The 16,929-nt window shown below is 48.0% G+C and overlaps 2 protein-coding genes across 2 annotated transcripts in view; one reads left to right on the top strand and one right to left on the bottom strand.

Moving 5' to 3' along the window:
* Positions 1-16,929, bottom strand: part of LOC125952192 (endoplasmic reticulum chaperone BiP) — a 231,265-nt gene that overhangs the window by 84,503 nt on the left and 129,833 nt on the right. The window lies entirely within an intron of this gene.
* The window catches only part of LOC125950557 (uncharacterized), a 42,304-nt gene that overhangs the window by 3,798 nt on the left and 21,577 nt on the right, over positions 1-16,929 (top strand). The window contains exons 2-3 of the mRNA XM_049678661.1: positions 1-987; positions 15,010-15,418. The exon at positions 1-987 is cut by the window's left edge and continues 2,915 nt beyond it. Of these exons, the coding sequence (XP_049534618.1) occupies positions 1-987; positions 15,010-15,418 (1,396 nt within the window). The remainder of the gene's footprint in view (positions 988-15,009; positions 15,419-16,929) is intronic.

Here is a 16,929-nt window from a genome sequence, read left to right as displayed (position 1 = left end):
CAGGGCAAGGAGGAACAGGTGGAGTTTGTGCAGCTCGAGAAGCTATTGGCCGCGGATCCGCACACGAACTGTGAGTTCGATACGCGGCACCTGCAGGACTACGAGCCGGATGTCTATCGGATCAAGTATTGTTACGATGAGCTCGAGGAGGAGCTAGAGGAGCAACAGGAGCTGCTGTTGGTTAGTGTACGGGGTACAGGGGGACGCCCTGTTGCGGCCTATCATCCGGTGGGACCTGCACCACCTGCGTTACCACCCCCACCCCCACCTCCGCCAGCACCTCCTAAAGGGAAGGTTAGTGTAACCGTTTGTCCGGCCAGTGCTAGTGGACGGCGAAGGTGTGGTACTACGACTACGGTGGGGCTATCTGGGGGGGAACCAGAGAGCCTATCTAGTGGTAATTGTTGTGTGGGATCGATTGCGCGAGATCCAGCGAAAAGTGTTTCTCCAGGAAGTGCGTCTTCGGGGCTTTGGAGACGACCGAGTGCGAGTGGTGTGCGTGCGTGTGCCAGCGCTACTAGTCCTATTCCACCAGTACCCCCTCTCCCTCCCCCTCCTTCTTTACCACCACCACCACCACCATCGTCACCGCCGCCCCCGCCACCGCCAAAGGTTCCACTAAGGAAGCTAACTGCGGCGGTCGTTGGTGTAGGTTCGGGTTGTGGTTGTGTGATCGAGGCCGTACCACTTTATCGCAGCGAAGCAGAAGCCATCGCGGGTGCAACGATGCGTGAGACCACCGGTGGTACCCTAAGGGGTTTGCTGAAGAAACCGAACCGGCCACCACCGGTTCGCAAGAACCGCGTCGTGTTCGATGAGACCCGCAACGAGTTCTTCGAGGCGGACTACATCATCCTGATCCGGGAGGACTGTCCGTATGATGAGGAGGACGAGGAACCGTGCACCTGCGGTGAACACGAGCTCGTTCGAATATGTTGTGACGAAGGCTGCAACTGTGGCTATACGGATGATGGGCGCACGCCACCGGTAAGTACGAGAAACCGTGTCCACTCTCCGAGATCGCTCTTACTAAGTAGGGCAGAGAACGTCACGCCAGACTTCAAAGCATCCTTCCTGCCCCCTTCTTGCTGTTATCTTAATTAATTGACGCGCGAAGAAGAAGAAGAAGGAGAGCATCTTCGGACCTTCTCGGAAATTGGGCGAGGCCGGGATGGTGCTGCTGCTCTGACATAATGCTCTTTGTGTTTGGCGCGTACCGTACGTCTCTGTGCGCAAGGCTGTTCCCACCTGTTGTTGTTGTTGTAGTTGTTGTGTTGTTGCTGTTGTTAAAAGAAAGCTCCCAAAAGCACTGAACAAACGAGCACACTAGAATTCTGCTCTTCATTGTTATTGTTCGAAAGTGCAGCGTCGGCAGCAGCAGAGTGGGAACGAATGCATCCTCGCGGCGGTGGTGACCTTGCCGCTCGTGACCCACATTCCAAGAGGATCTGAGCGTTTGCTACGATTGCAATCCTCCGACAAGCTTCATCAAACGTCCTGGGAGCGGTGGGGCCTTCTTTTTCTCAGTCCCCGGATCCAGGGGAAGTTCGCCTGCGCAGCATCACCCAACCCCGACCACAACCACGCAGTTCTCGGGTTTGGCGTTACGTGAACTTCTCCTTCAAGGACACCTTCTCGATAAACGTGATTCGGCACAAGATGGGTCTGCGTGACGCCAATCCTTTGTGACTTTAGCCCGGGAGGTTTTATGCCCTTTTATGCTAATTTTTAAGTTAGGGAAAAGAGTAACACTCAAAATACGGTAAATACTTTCTTATCTGAAGATGGCTTCCATGGAAATGATGAGTCAAGGACACCCAGGCATGTTTGTCAGCTTCAAATGTTGCTGACAACCATACAGACTGGTCCAGTGGCCATTCCAGTGGCCTGGGGCGATCGAAGCGGGACTGGCAGATTGAAACCGCGATAAAACGAAAAGAACCTTTCCATTGCCAAGGGCGTACGGTGTGTCGCGGTAAAGTCCCAGAGAACAAGGTGTCTGCGTAAGGAAGGTAATGGCGTTATGGTGAAGGAGCTGCTGCAAGAAATTGAACGAAGCAAGCGGAAGAAGCAGTCCACAGAATGGCCGTCGTTCGTTCTCATTTTGGAAGCGTAGTATCCGAATCTCAGCAGCCTTTAGATTGAAGGTTAATTATGAAATTCAATGCTTACTTTGTCGAAGATGAAATTCCTTCGATGAAACTGTGAATGTTCATTTGACCAAGGTTGTTAGTCATAGTAACGTTGAGTAGCATTCCTAGGGTTCAGCGCGACGGTTCATAGTTTCAAGACGGGAGAGATATTTCATTCCGATAGTAGTGTAGCCCTTTGTGCATCGAATCCATTACGAGTCCCATGTTACGGTTTTATGTACGAAGATTAATGTGTTTCGATTGTATGGAAGGTGTTCTGCCTTCCTTCCATCGCCAACATCGGTGTGCAGGTCAACGAACACAATGTTAATGTTTCTCGAACCATCCAAGCTGGCTTGGTCGGAGGGAATGCGAGCGATAAAATGCTACTCTTAATTATATTGACCTTATGCACGGAGCAAGGGAGCACGTGCGAGCTACTTGGCTTTTGTGTGTGCCAGGCACACTCGCGCGCACACACACGTACGCACAATGCCGAAGATATGGCCACAAATCCAATAAATCATTCACTACGCCACCACGCACCACATCGGCTGGCCACGTAGGACAGTTGCTCAATTTGCATGAAGCATAACTCGATGGCACTTCGAACATAACGAACTTTTATGCGTTGCTAGTGCGAGTGCGCTTGTGAATGATGGCATCGTTCCTTCCACGGTGCTCCGAAATTCGGAATTAGTGTCCTTGTGAGCGGCGCTGCTTGTGCTCATCGATCCAACGGGACGGCCCTGGTGCTGCCGCCGCTGCTCAAGAAGAAGAAGCCCGAGAATGGCCACTCTGCATGCAGGATATCGATGACTGTGCATCTAATGTGGTCCGATAAAAGGCCTCGCAAGTGGCGCAATGTCACAAAAATAAATCTAATTATCTACACGACGACGACGACGACCGTCCATCCGCCACCGCGCTGTGTTGGCCCCTAACTGGCCAGGTTCCTGATTCCTGATTAAGAAGCCTGCAAGATTTGTATCGCCAGCAGATCCAGCGCCAGCCAGCGCAAAGAGGCTGTCGGCACATGAGAGGGATGATTCGAGGAATGTCGTCCTTTCAGCATGGATACTAGACACTAGGGCACGTTGTTGTGGCAAATTGAAATGGGCCATGTTTATTGAATGTGTTCGGCCTCTGTGGTTCCGTGCTACCATGGCGACCGATGGTGCTGGTGGTGGTGGTGGTGGTGATGGTGTTGTGCTCGGTCGTAAAAAGCGGCTTCCAGCACACGAAGCGGGGTTTCCAGACACGATGGAGCCGCCTGGTACTCGATGGTTTTGCGAGTTTCCTCGCTTTTTGCCCACAGCGGGGTTACCCTTGCCACCCACCATTCTCGCACGGTTTTTATGGGCCACCGTGTTTGTCCTTGTCAAAGCTTCTCTCCCTCGCGACCACCGTGTCGTGTCGTGAGAACGAAATGTGGTGAATTCGTTTTGGATTCGACAGCCGGAACGGAGTGCTTTCTGCTAGTTTTGTGCAGGCTCTGCAGGATTCGACAACATACCGGGCATGCCACAAAAAAGAAAGAAAAATAGAATGTTCTATTCGCAAGCGAGAGCGAGAGAGAGAAGAAAGAGAGAAACCGATAGTGGGCAGATGTATTCAGATGTGCGATAAAATCCGATTTCGACGACATATTCTAGGAGCATCTTCCCTTGGGAGTTCCGTGTCCTTCGGGAGTATCGGGTGTGATGGTGTTTACGGTTCCCGTTGCCAGTCTAGCACTCACCGGGAATACGGATCGCGGCAGAAACGCGGACGCCAAGCAGCATAATGGGGCTAGTCGCTTCGTCAGCATAATTTGTCGTCTTTTTGCCGAGCGCTCGCGTCGTCAAGTTGTTTTTGGTTTCGGCGCTAGCGAACCTCTACTCCCTTCTTCTCCTTCTGCGACCACTTTTCCCAGTTGGCCACCACCCCTCTCACCATGTTCAATCCTTTTACGGCGACTCCAGCTATTTTGCCAAGTTTTCGGTAAAATCAGATCGGCGCGTTTGCGATCTCGGAATCAATATGCTTCTTTCGCTTCCCTTCCAGGAAGGTTGTCGCAATCGCACCTTTCACGGTGCGGTATTCTGGTTGGGACCATCCGCAACTGAGGCGGTCCTTTGGTTTCGATACGATTTACCCTGTCCCAGTGCAGTGTCCGCAGCAATCTCGGTAGTTTTCTCCTTTTTCGCTCGATTTTGTCGAATTACACTTTATTGTCTCGTTCGTGTTCCCAGTGTACCGTTCAGGGTAAGGGAAATATGCGATCGATTCCGTTGGGTTGAGTAACATCCCACTGTTTTCGGCTACCCGAAACTGCAGCCAAACCAGTTCCGGTACAAGCATTTCGAGAGTTTCGTTGGTTTTTTTTGTTTGATTTTCCAATTTCCATCCGTGGTTCACTGGCCTCCAGCTTCCAGGTCGGTGGACGGTGCAATGTCATACCGTGGAAAATGCAAGGTCTGCTTGCCTGAAGCGGACACACAAAAACGAGTTGAACGTCCGTGTGTATTCGCGCGCGATGGGATGGGTTAGACGGGACATTTGGCAAAGGTACAAAATCGTGTTTACGATAATCACGAGATTTACGGAACCAGATGGCTCCAGTTGGTCGTTCGGAACCGGAGTAAATCGTAGTACGGTCGATTGGTGGTGCAAGAAGTTTTTGCTTCCGGTGCTTGGCAGTCTGGGTATCGGGATTGTAAGTTTGCCGAAATCCTGTTCCGTTCTCTTTTGCTTTATTTCGTTTGTTTGCTCGTTTCGTAAGTGCATTAGATGATGTGTTTAATTGGTTCATTAGGAAGGTATAAGCTGTGGAAGAGCTGCTACACAACCATTTCAATCGCTACGAAAATTGCAATTCATTTCAACTGTAACATGTTTGTCGATCACGGCAGTGATGTCAGCTGTCGGATCACATGGCAGGAGTGAGGTATGAACGGATTTTGAAATGCGAATGCGAACGCGAACATGCTATCAGCGAAGGAATGAGAATGTTAACCATAATGATATCGACTCGATGCATCGAATTCATCAAATTTCAATCATCTGCTTCTTATCGGCGTCCTCTGCTTGTTGGTACCGTTTGAAATGAACTGAAGAGGATAATTGATGGAATTTCGTAAATGAATATGCGAGAATGTTCGGCACTAGTGCTGCGACCGATAGCACATCGTTATCGAAACGTTGTGCATTGTTTGGAAGCACAGCCATAATCGATCGAATTGTGGGTGTTTCCGCCAGCAAGACGCATCTCATTTGCATCGAAAATTAGAACCGCACTAGTCTAGGAGTACAGCTGCTTCGCTTGCTCCCAATTGATTAATACAAACGCTGATCATAGGTTAAATTCTGATGTTGTTTCAGCACCCATACCAAAAGCTACATCGTCCTTGAGCTTCACGAGTATGGTGGTATTGCGCCAGGATGGCAACATTTTTAATCTCCTTAATGGGCAACAAATTAGCATGCCAGCACGCCGTATCACATTTCTTGTGCCACCGTATTTCCCGTAGTCCGTAGTGGTCTGCAGTGGCCTGGTGCACCAATACTCACACACAGCTTGGCGCTCGCTCCTGAGGGAGTGCTATATCCAGATGAGCTTGACTCGCCCACTCGTCGAGGAGTGTTATGTTAAAAGAGAGTAAACACTTGTGCCTTAAATTGTCGACGTCATAATGTTGGCCACGGGTAGGGGATACCATCGTTCTCTCCCTTTTTCACCAGACTGGATTACAACCATCTCGTGTGCTAATGGCCTGGATTGTGCCAAGCACTTTCGGTTAGCGGATGGCATATGTGTGGCCTTTCGTGATTGTGATTGCTGTGCAATACGCCATAAAAGACCAACGTTGTTTGCTGTATTTGTATAAGAGTGCTGCTTCACGTTTAACGTGTTGTGCTACCATGGCATCCCATCCTGATCCCCCATCAAAGATCACGACATCGTTCTCCATCGTCGGGAACGAGCTCAATGCTCATTGCTCCTGTATAGGTTGACCGCAGTAAGTGGCAAAGGCTCCACTTCATTCGAAATAAGACGTAACTGGGTCAAACTGCAGGGTGTCGTCGTACATTGGGCCCCATCTGGTGGAGCAGTAAAATGGGAAAAACGCAAACGGGAAGATGCTACGTGAAGCTGGATCACGCGATTTTTTAGGTTAAGGTGACCTGCGCTCCTGCTTGACGCTATGCGTACTTTATAACTTTTGCATTATCCATCTGCTTACTTGGATGGCCTGGATGGCCATCCAGGGAACAGTAACGCAGGACGTGACATTTTGAAAAATTTAAGCAGGAATCAACATACCATAGACCTTTGACATCTGCCCAACGAACTAACAGAAAATCGGATCAAACAAGGACACGGACAGGAAAAGGTTAATTAAAAGCAAGCTCCCTATTGTGTGAGTTTCAAATTTGAATTCGATTTGCGAGCCTTCGGAAAAGAAGAAAAGACCGTTTCAATTGATCGATGATAATATTGGCAAACACCCATGCAAAAAGGGTCAAAATGAAAACACTTTCGTACGATAGGAGAGCGGGTCCTAGAGTTCAAGAGATGAAGAAAATTTATGTTAATTTTTGTAAATTGAATTGAACTTTGAGCAGAGCATTTCGGGATGGTCCGGTGCACCAAACATAGATCGAAACAGAGTAATTAAGGGAACAGAGCCGGAAAACCCAAACAATTCCCTCCTGTCCTAGACCGGGATCCGTGCGGGGTCTTGACCCTTGACGTGATTGGTTGCGTTTGGTTTTGTGGGTTTGTGGTGGTGATTGGGGACCAACAACCAACAACAGCCGGTTCTGGCCGGGATAAAGGGAGATTTTAATTATTATGAGGGTCTACGTGCCGGTGGTTGCCGTAATGGAGGCATTACTAAATTGATAATAACTTTCACACGGCTCGTTGGATGTCAAGAGGTTCCTTATGTTTCAATAGTGTATTGTGTCCTTGCACACTGCCGATGTGCTGTTGGATCATGGCCAGTACGTAGACCAACTTATCAACAATAGACATCTGTTTCATGAAGTACCCTCACATTGTGACATCACGATAGACTGGAAGCTGATGGTACTGTGGTCCGGAGTCCTTGAAAAGTTCCGCAACAAAACCGCACCTGTACATGTTCTGAATTACAGCTGTTGTCGTGTGTTCCCAGTTCGTGTGAGGAAAATGAATAAAAATTCTGTGAATTCTACAAGATTTTATCACAAACATTTTTATGAGCAGCATCTGTCTCGCTATATTCATAGCTTGAAACAACAGACTACAACCACCGGAAGGACTAGGTAACGAACTGCTGAGTGCATAACTATTATCCACGTTTTATGCCGTCCCAAGGCACCTATTACTCATCGTCAGGCCGCTTGGTTAGAGCTCTGACGACATACGTTTCTTGCGTTGATGGGGCTGCTGGTGCTGGTGGTGCTGCCGATGCTCAGTGACAACTCGGACCCTGCATTAACCGTAAATAGGTTAATGAGAGCGGGCTTCCTACCTCTCTCTCTGTGGCCGGTTCCATCGTATCATCCTGTACGTGTGGTGGGTTCATCGGTATGGTACCGGTGCTCCCTAGGGAGAGCTCCTGGTATCCGTGGGTTCCACCATGGACCGGACAAGCGACGGAAACAGCAATTCCGGCAATTTGGTGGCCCACCATGGCCTCAGGGATGAGTTAATGTGCGATAACGAGGTGCAGATAGAATTATGTTGGGGTTTTCTAGGCTTTTGGGCCCTAAAATTCTCGGTGCATTCGACGTGTTGTTCCACGGTTCGGGTAGTAAATTTGGATAAAATTAATTATGGCACGATTACCGGGTGGCTATAAATTAGTTTTCGGTTTCTATCATTGTTGCAAGTGAAAGGGAATGAATTATCCATTTCGCTACATTAACTGGGAATCATTTTTTGGTGAAATCTAATAAAATAGTACAACATATGGAGGCGAAACCACAATGGTGGTCCCCTTCAGTACGAGCGGTACCGAGCGGTTTTAGTGAGATAAAAAAGGCAATTTTGTTATCGTTGTTGTGGCGCCACCCATGTCACCAAGTGTAAAGTAAATGGAGGTCAACCGCTGGCTGAAGGTGTGAATAAGGGACATTCTCTCCTCGCAGCAACGGAAGCGAAACGGTTTATGCTCGCACTCACCATCACCACCGAAAGACCACCGTTGTCTGTGCACCACAATACAAAGCTTCCAGTCGCGGCATCGCTTGCCTCGTGTTCAGCTGGAATGACGTTTGTCGCAGGACGAGCATGAGGACGACGAAGGCTGCATGGTTGTGATGAGCGATGAGCATCATCAACATCATCCGCATCGGAGCCTGAAGGCGGCTCGGCGCGTTGGCGTGCTATTTATAACCGCATGACCTGCACACGTGTGCCAGCCGCAGGTGTAAATGGATCTGACTTTTTGTCACCTTTACCGTGAATCAGCTGCCATCAGCATGAGGCGCAGAGCACCGGTCTTGTTGGCCTCCCTGGGATTTACAGATCTGGGCTTTTCCTGGAGTGCTTTTTTCTGGATGATATTTTTAGGACAAAACATGTCTTTGGGAAAAGCGTCGAAATGTGAGTCGGTTTATGTTGACATTTCAACCAGTCTCGGTCCACATTTCGACTGTATTAACGACGATTAGTTAACGAATAATCTGCGTTTAGGCTTTATGCAGCATTTTTTGCGAAAGATAGAGTTAAATACATAGAACGACTTCTTATGAAAAATAAGTTTACAACAACATATGGCTGCATGGAAATTATTTTTATTCATCATCCACCTTCACTGATACCTGAACACCAAACACTTCATTCATTTCATAAAAGATCCCTTTTCTATCTAGGATAAAAGAAAATGAATGTTTTCAGTGTTCAGCGTCTTTGTGGTTTGCTTTAATGCTAGCATTAATTGATTGTCGCATTCATTCATTGCAGTATCACCCCCAACCAACCAAGAAAGCACACGAGAATCAAATTAGTCCTTAACCCATTGAATGGCCTTATTAGGAGCTCAGGCCATCGGGATCATTAATCCATCACGATTGATGATACACTCCGAACACGGTGGGGTGGGGCATTTTCCTCCGATAAAGCGCTACCATCATTCTTCTGGTGGATAGTGGGATTAGCAAAGGACAGAATCACCCACTGCCGAGGAGGGTTAGCCAGCTTAACACATTTTTATTGCAATCACTAATCGATAAAGCTTCGAATTCGCCCCCAAAGGCCCCCTTTTCCACTATTAGTGGCGAACAGCGAGGCACCATAACCATAACGATCATTGGAGTTTTGGAGAGGTTTGTGAAGGGAATGGTGGGGGGTGAGTGGGTGGGTGTGAGTTTCGGGGTAATAAAGTTGACCCAGCACCCTACGCCCTCCCCCCAACCGGTTCCTTCTTACCGTAATGTTTAAATAGCTTTTTTGGTTCGCCGAAGGTCCGTTCGGTCGATGTTTCGGTCAATTTGGGAAGGTGACCTACCGCGCTCTACATCCCCCAACCCGTGTCCTTCTACCGTTAGGCAGAGTGGTACGAAAGTTTCGCCGGGACTATGTTTACTGTCGGTAGCAACACGGTATGGGGTGGGGGAAGCATTATGTTAGCATAGTATAACGCTAAAGACTCCAATAAGACCTGAGGGAGGTTGACAATGAATTTAAGTTAGCCGTTTCGGTAGCGGACTGCCGGGGGCAAGGCTCTTCTTTGGAAAACTTTATCCCTTTCTACCGCGAATGGGTCGCTTGCGGAATTGCGGAAGGTTCTGGCGCTTCTGAGTTTATGTAAATTTACCGCAAAGGCTGTGTGGACGGTGTTTCTGTAACAGAAAGCTTATTCTAAAGGATCGTCTCGACGCGTCTTACTGGAGGATACAGATCGGCGTTTGTTTGTTTTTTAATGAAAGAGAAAATCATTCGTACTTCGTTTGGTTACCCTTTGCATTTAAATCTATTCGCTTAATTTCGAATGCAACAATCCTGCCCGGGTCAGCATCATTTTAAAATCCTCAGTGCAAGCATTAAGGTGCTTCAATTTTATGGGCCGTGCTGTGTCTCCAATGAGCACGAGTAATGAAAAGTTATGTATGTAAAATTGAAGACGTGGTTTGCAAGGAACCGACCGGCGATGCGAGTCACATGCAGCCATGGCCTCGGTGACACCGGTGACATTCATTTCTTGCTCACGGTCGGAGGTGAACCGTGGTGAACACTGAACGCAAAAGAGGGTCATGGTGTCAGGACTCAGGACAAGAAATGTAGCTCCTTTCGTCGTCTCCAGAAATACCGATCCCTGTGACACACGGAAATGATGTTGAAATCGTTTTTATGATTTTTTACCGTTAAACCGCTTTGGTCCTCCATCTGCAGGGGTCTTCAGCCTGCTATGGTGGTCTCTGTGGTGTGGTAAAGTTGGTTTTCTATGAACATTCAAAGACGGCACTCGGTTTTGCTTTGCCTTTTTTGTGTATCTTTTGGATCAAAGATGCCAATGTCGGAAACATCGACGTCTCGACCATCCTCGAGGAGGAACTTTTTGCAGTGGTTCGCTTTCGGTGCGCCCGGCAAAACGATATCTAAATCAATATTATTTTTGATTCAAGCACCAAAACGACCGCTGCTTTGAAACCCTCTTCGCACACACACACACACACATATATCCCAACGAGGCAACGTGCCGAAAATGTCTTTGATTTCCCTGCTGTTGCTTTCGCAAAATACTCTTTCATATCGTTGGCGGTGGGTGGAAAATGTAAATAGAATCACTTCCTCTGTACGGTAGGCGTATTTTTCATGCTTGTTTTGGTCTGGACTGGAGCATACATTTTGTGAATCATTGTTTAATATAACACCAGCACAGGATATTCGTCATTCGCTTGTGCAACCTCCGGCAAACCCGAGTGTCAACGGATGTTGTAAATGTCTGTAACAGCGTCGAACGAGCCAAGGGGTACACAATACAAGTCCCAGCCAACAGAGACAGCCCACATTCCTTCTCTCCGTCAATTTCAACTCAACTTTGAAAAAGGTCACCACCACCTCGGCCGGCGTACGGAAAGAGCAGCATTCTGTACCCGAAAAGCATCCGGTAAAATGACATTTCCTGGCGGATATTTAATCCAACCTCACAAGCACATGAAGTTGACGTTCGGGAGCTCTTTACCGTACCCGTCAGCACTCACGGGATAAGGACTCAGAAGGACTGTTCGGTGAATGATGTAACGAGTGGATCGTCTCTTTCGCGTTTCCATGTATATCATTAAACCCTCAAGCACCTGGACCAGGGCATTTATTGTGTGCCTTGTACAATATATTTTGTTGGATTCTTTAAAACGCTTGGACATCCTCACATTTTCAACTAATAAAAAATGTTCGATTGGTTGCGAGGCTCCAAATGCGCTGAAGTAGGCTGTTGCTAAAACCATCAAGTGGATGCTACGATTGCAATTGAAATGTGTTTTTATTTGGCGGTTACATAACTCTGCATCGGTGAAGACAGTCTCGGATAAAGCCGATATGCAGCGACACAGAATTCCTTTGCTTGTTTTTGTACGATAAGAAAGGAAGAGCGATACTTAATAGTATGTATTCTATCGATCATTGCCTCCAACGGACATCTTTCTGGCGCATTTTCAACACGTGCCATGGCGTGAGCAGGACAGTATCTATGAAAATGGTTTAGGTGGGTGGTTTCTATTGTATGGACGTCAGTGGTGCAGACGTCATTGCCGAAATTGTACCGTGAAGCGGTAGGTAGAACAGTTGTCCTGTTAATTGGCTCACAGACATATCGTCTGCAGTCATGCGACGTGAGCAAGCGATCAGGTCCAATTCGGTGATAATTAATCTCAACGATGGGCGGCCATTGCCCGTAGCGAATCGATATTTTCCGCCCCCGTATCGCACCTCCAGCTCCCTCCAGAGCACCGGTTATGTCAAGATGTATCTTTTCATGCACGAGCTGGAGATCAATCTTGATTTGCTCGTATCAATCAGGAAGTATTCTCCCAATCACTTAATGTTTCAGTGTTTGGGAGATATTTTGCTGGAAAGGAAGCATGTGGAATCATTTCCCTTTTCCCATGGATTTCCCCTGGCTTGGCATGGATGGCCGATTTGTCCAAATTAATTCCCTTAGTCTGGCAGAAGTAGCGGATTGAGTTTTCCTTTTCATTCAGTCTTCAATATAACTGGCCATCGCTAGCGGATGGACGGAATCATAACCAGCCAGAACAAGCAATCAAAGATAAAAGATTGGCGGAGGGCTTGTCGATGAAGACTTCATTTTCGATTATATACTCCCGGCTATTCGAACGGTTCGATAAGAACCCGTCGTTCAATTATCCTTTTCTTATGGGTGTTTTCTGCTTTTCCCCCCTCCTCTATGCTTCCTTTCGGCTTTTGTCTGTACTACTGCGAGAGGTAGTCGACTCTTTTCTAAGTCGCGTTCTTTCCATCGCAGTGCGGCAAAACGGCCTCCCTCGTAGTCCCTCCAGTATCGGGATTTTCGTGGTATGTCGTGTAGGTAAAAATAGTTTACCCACACAGCACACGAGTAGCGGCTGCTGGATTCATTTACCCTCTTCACGGCACGTAGGGATGAGCTGGAAGCCGCACGAACGAACGGCAGGGTTTCTCGTCTCGCCATGACAGGTCCTTAAGGAGAGCCGGGGCTCCATCAGACCGTCTTGAACCGTAAGCATACTGCTAGTGGTTCTCATCCTCCCTATCAATGCCTTTATGTCGAACGAAATGATCCTTGGGAGCGAGCGACGTCTATTGTCGAGATATTTTTCCGGCAGGTTCCTCCCACGCCAGACACGTACACACACACACACACACACACACACATACGCGAGCACATGGTAGGTACTTTGACTTTGGCCTAAGGAGCAGTATCCCGGGTACGAGGTAGACCTGTTCACTAATGTTGCTTGATGGAATCTCGGCTCGTTTGGCAAGTGATAACAATAGCATAACGAGACAGAAGGAAAACTGGCGCGATTGGGGCCGGTTGGCTGGCGCTTGGGGATAGCATAATGGCTGTAGTGAAAAGGGTTTCCTACACATACAACCGAAGGACACCGTTTCAACCGGCAGACCGGGGCCAAAAGTGAGCGAAAACTTTCGCGCAGCAGAAGTGATAAAGTAGCAGCTACAGTAGACATTTGGCAAAGACTTTATCAACGTGTAAGATGGGGATTGGCCGGAGCAGGAGACGGGTTGGGGATAAAATATTTTTCTCTAATACACGAAGCTATTTATGATGGGAAAGGTCAGTAGCTTACGGGCTAGATTCCTGAGATCGGAGGAAGGTGGGCCCAGAAACACGATTGGCTGGAGGCCATTTTACCCTCGGATGCTTGCAGTACGGTGGTTACATGAATGGCCTTTCACCGGGCGACCTCATGCATTCCTGTTCACTGTATGTGTTTAAGACACGATAGGGAGAAGATTGCAGACATTGCTAGCCAACGGAACTTGAGTACATAGTAGGACGAAGAACATTCCTTACAATATAAATGAAGCGAGCTATATAATTGTGTCAGCTGTCTTCTGTGTGTGTTTAAAATAATATGTTATCATAAAAGGTTACGTAAACTGTCAAAATATTGCGAACACATCATCAAGACTCTGCTAACTAGATCTGCCAATGACGTTTGAATGCAATGCCTACTATTCGTAGTACGATTGTTGGATTCAAAGTTAGTTTTGCTCTAAAACATATCTATTGGTACCTTGATAATACATGAGTAACAAAAGTAACCCCAGAAAATCCTTTTGTCTACGAGTTTTTGTACCTCTTTTTGGAATGAATTCCCCTTTTTGCGACTCAATTTGGGTGTGATGGACCGTTTCCGCATGCCCAGTACATTTGGGCACTCGTCCGTCCTTGCGTGCGTGCGTGTGGCTATGCTTACCTCAAAGCTCACGTCATGCTATCTGTTACGTCGTGTACCGTCGACATGTATTTGTTGGCCTTCGACAGCAAACTCCGCGTGCTTCGAGGCACTTTTTGCACGCTCAGTAACGTTACTAATCGGGCATTAATAATACACCGTTGACCTACCGCTGGCTAAAGAAAGTGCTGGTGGAAAAGGGAATCCTCTGCTGTTGTTGTTTTCCTCGGAAATTGCGAAGAACTGGGTCAAGCGAAGGAAATCGCTTTTTTCCGAGCGACTCGGGGTGATGCGTGATTATATGATATTTTATTCAAAGTCAAATCACAATCGAGATCGCCTAGTTGTTCGCCCTTTGGCTAGGTTGTGTTTTGCCGTTGTTATCGATCTCGTTGCTGTTTACCGCTTTGGGTACACCAAAAGGTACACAGCCGGAAAATCAAACGTCGTTCGATCTGGCATCTTCGGCGGGCGACGCCTTAATTCCCGAGAAACAGAAAGTGATGCTGATTTATCGCATGGAAAGTTACGACCTATTTACCATTCGTCTTATGCAGAAGCATCTTGTGGGTTTTTTTTTTCATTATTGCTTAAGGGACAGATGGGTTCGGTTAAGAGAAGACCCCAAGAGACCGGAGAAGCAGTAGCGCGAGAGAAACGATTCAATTTGCAGTCCTTCCGATTCCGATACGCTTCATCTGAACCAGGTTGACGGTTCGATCGTTTTACGACTGTTCACTGGAGGATTTTTAATCTTCGAACGCATCGGCCACAGAACCACCATACCGCCGCACCTCGATTTTGTTGTTCTTCATTCATGCGCGAACCCACCATTTGTTTTTTTTTCGTTTCGGGCTACTGCTGAAGCGGTATTGTTTCTATTGTTTTAATGTACAATCATCCGGAAGACGAAGGCGAGCGACACACCCAGACTGATGGAATTTCCCCATTTTCTTTCTCTCTTCCTTCTCTACTTCCGCAGAGTCCGAAGTTTGCTCCACCGATCGAATTTGTCGACCAGGCCACGCTGAGTCCCCCAGAGGGTTACAAAGATGGTAGTGGGCTGCTTGACAATGCACTCGGTGGGGCACTCGGTGGGCATGTCTTCGGTGCACAACATATTCAGCAGCTCCAGGTTATCCAGCGGCTACAGCAGCAACGGGCTGCCATGTTGGCAGCCAGAGCTGCTGCTGGCCAGCAGGGACAACAAACGGGCACCGCAGGCCAGCCCGGCCAACCAGGTTCCCAGCCCAGTTCGACCGCTCAAGCACAGTCCCAACAGCAGCAGCAACAGCAACAGCAGCAACAACAGCAGCAACAGGCACAATCCGCCGTTTGCACCGAGTGTGCCGAATGTGCGGAATGCGCCGCCAAGCAGATGCACGACGAGGGTAAGTATGAACGTTCAAATAGTTGGATTAGCATCAATTCATTATCTAAACTTCTAATTAAACGCGAGGAAAGGATAAGGAAGGATTTCCTGTCTAATCCTGTGCTGAATAATGGCTGCAATCCTTTCAGAGCTCGCTATTGCTATCTGCAATCTGCATTTAAACTTTAGAGGCAACTTTATAGAATTGGATCTATCTTTTGATGCCGAAATGAAATTAATTCCAGAAAACGTCACGTCACAATGGGCTGACGTGATGGCAGCAAAGTTCAACACTAGCCTACTATAAGCGGCTGAAGTGACATTTGCGCTTGGTTTCTACAAATTCGAATCGTCGGAATGTCCTATCCCTCGCGAGACTAAAACAAAAGGAAAAGCTAAGCAAAAAACGAAGACGGCTACTTGTTTTTGCTCAATTTCCGCCCTCGGAAAGGTGCCCCCTCCCTCGGCCATCGGCAATGGGGACGAAATGAGGACCCCCGTTTACTCGTCGTCGTAACCTTGAACCTCTCGTCATGAAGAGGCGGTATGGGGCTGCTGCTAACCCGGCATACCTTAAGTTACTAATCGAACCTGCTACTGCTCGAGTGCTATGCGAGGCCTGGTGACGAAAGGGGGGGGTTGAGCGTGTCCTCGTCCTCAAACGGAAATTGCTTCTTCAACCGTCCTTTCGAGACGAGTGTCATTTTGCGGTTCTGTTGGGACCAGCTGGAATGGTAGGAATGCGCTCTGCGTTGTACCAGGAAGTGCACAGGAAGTCCTTTCGGGGTCCCTCCTTCTTCAATCGACGTTGACAGGTTGTTTCTAGCTAGGTGCTAGCACACGCAACCAACACAAAACCAGGTCAGCAGGACCGAGGGAGGGTCTTGGAGTGGATGATTCATCATATTTGCCGCCGTCGCACGCCGTCCTATTGACATTCAATTTGCACACCATTCATCAAGCCGTAGGGCGAGAAAAAGGGCTGTTTTGGGACGCGTTTTGGGAGATGGGTTATTGTTGCAGAAATGGTTACTTCCGGGAAGGAAGTTGTAACTCACGGCAGGATGCGAAATGTGAGGAATGACCAAATAAAAAACAAACCATTGTCGAACGAACACAATTAGTTTCCCTGGTCTGGAATGTGTCGCTTATTTCATTTTTTGAATTCCTGCAAAGCGAGTGAATTGCTTGTTACCTGAAACACTGGCCCCACTTGTGCTAAAGCGCCTCTTGGATTCCGTTACCTGTTGCAAAGGAACGACGATAAGGGTTGGTCCTTGGTTGTGTCACGTTGTTTCCCTTCTGATAGAGGAGGTTCCGCCTTGTTCGCTTTGACGTATTCAGGTCGCTCGGACCGTTTCGACCGGAACTTATCGTTATCATAAAGGACAGACGTGGTCCGTGTGGATCCAGCACTACAACCGAGAGCCAGTGTTGCAGTATTGTGTTCGAGGAGCCGCTGGGTGTCCACTTTACCCAATACACGCACCCATTGTGTTTAGCCATTCCGCCAATGAAGAGGAGGGGTCG

The sequence above is a fragment of the Anopheles darlingi genome, chromosome 2, assembly GCF_943734745.1.
Source record: "Anopheles darlingi chromosome 2, idAnoDarlMG_H_01, whole genome shotgun sequence".
In the NCBI taxonomy this organism is placed as follows: Eukaryota; Metazoa; Arthropoda; class Insecta; order Diptera; family Culicidae; genus Anopheles; species Anopheles darlingi.
The sequence above is the reverse complement of the archived record's forward strand: the minus strand, read 5'-3'. Positions and strand labels throughout refer to the sequence as shown.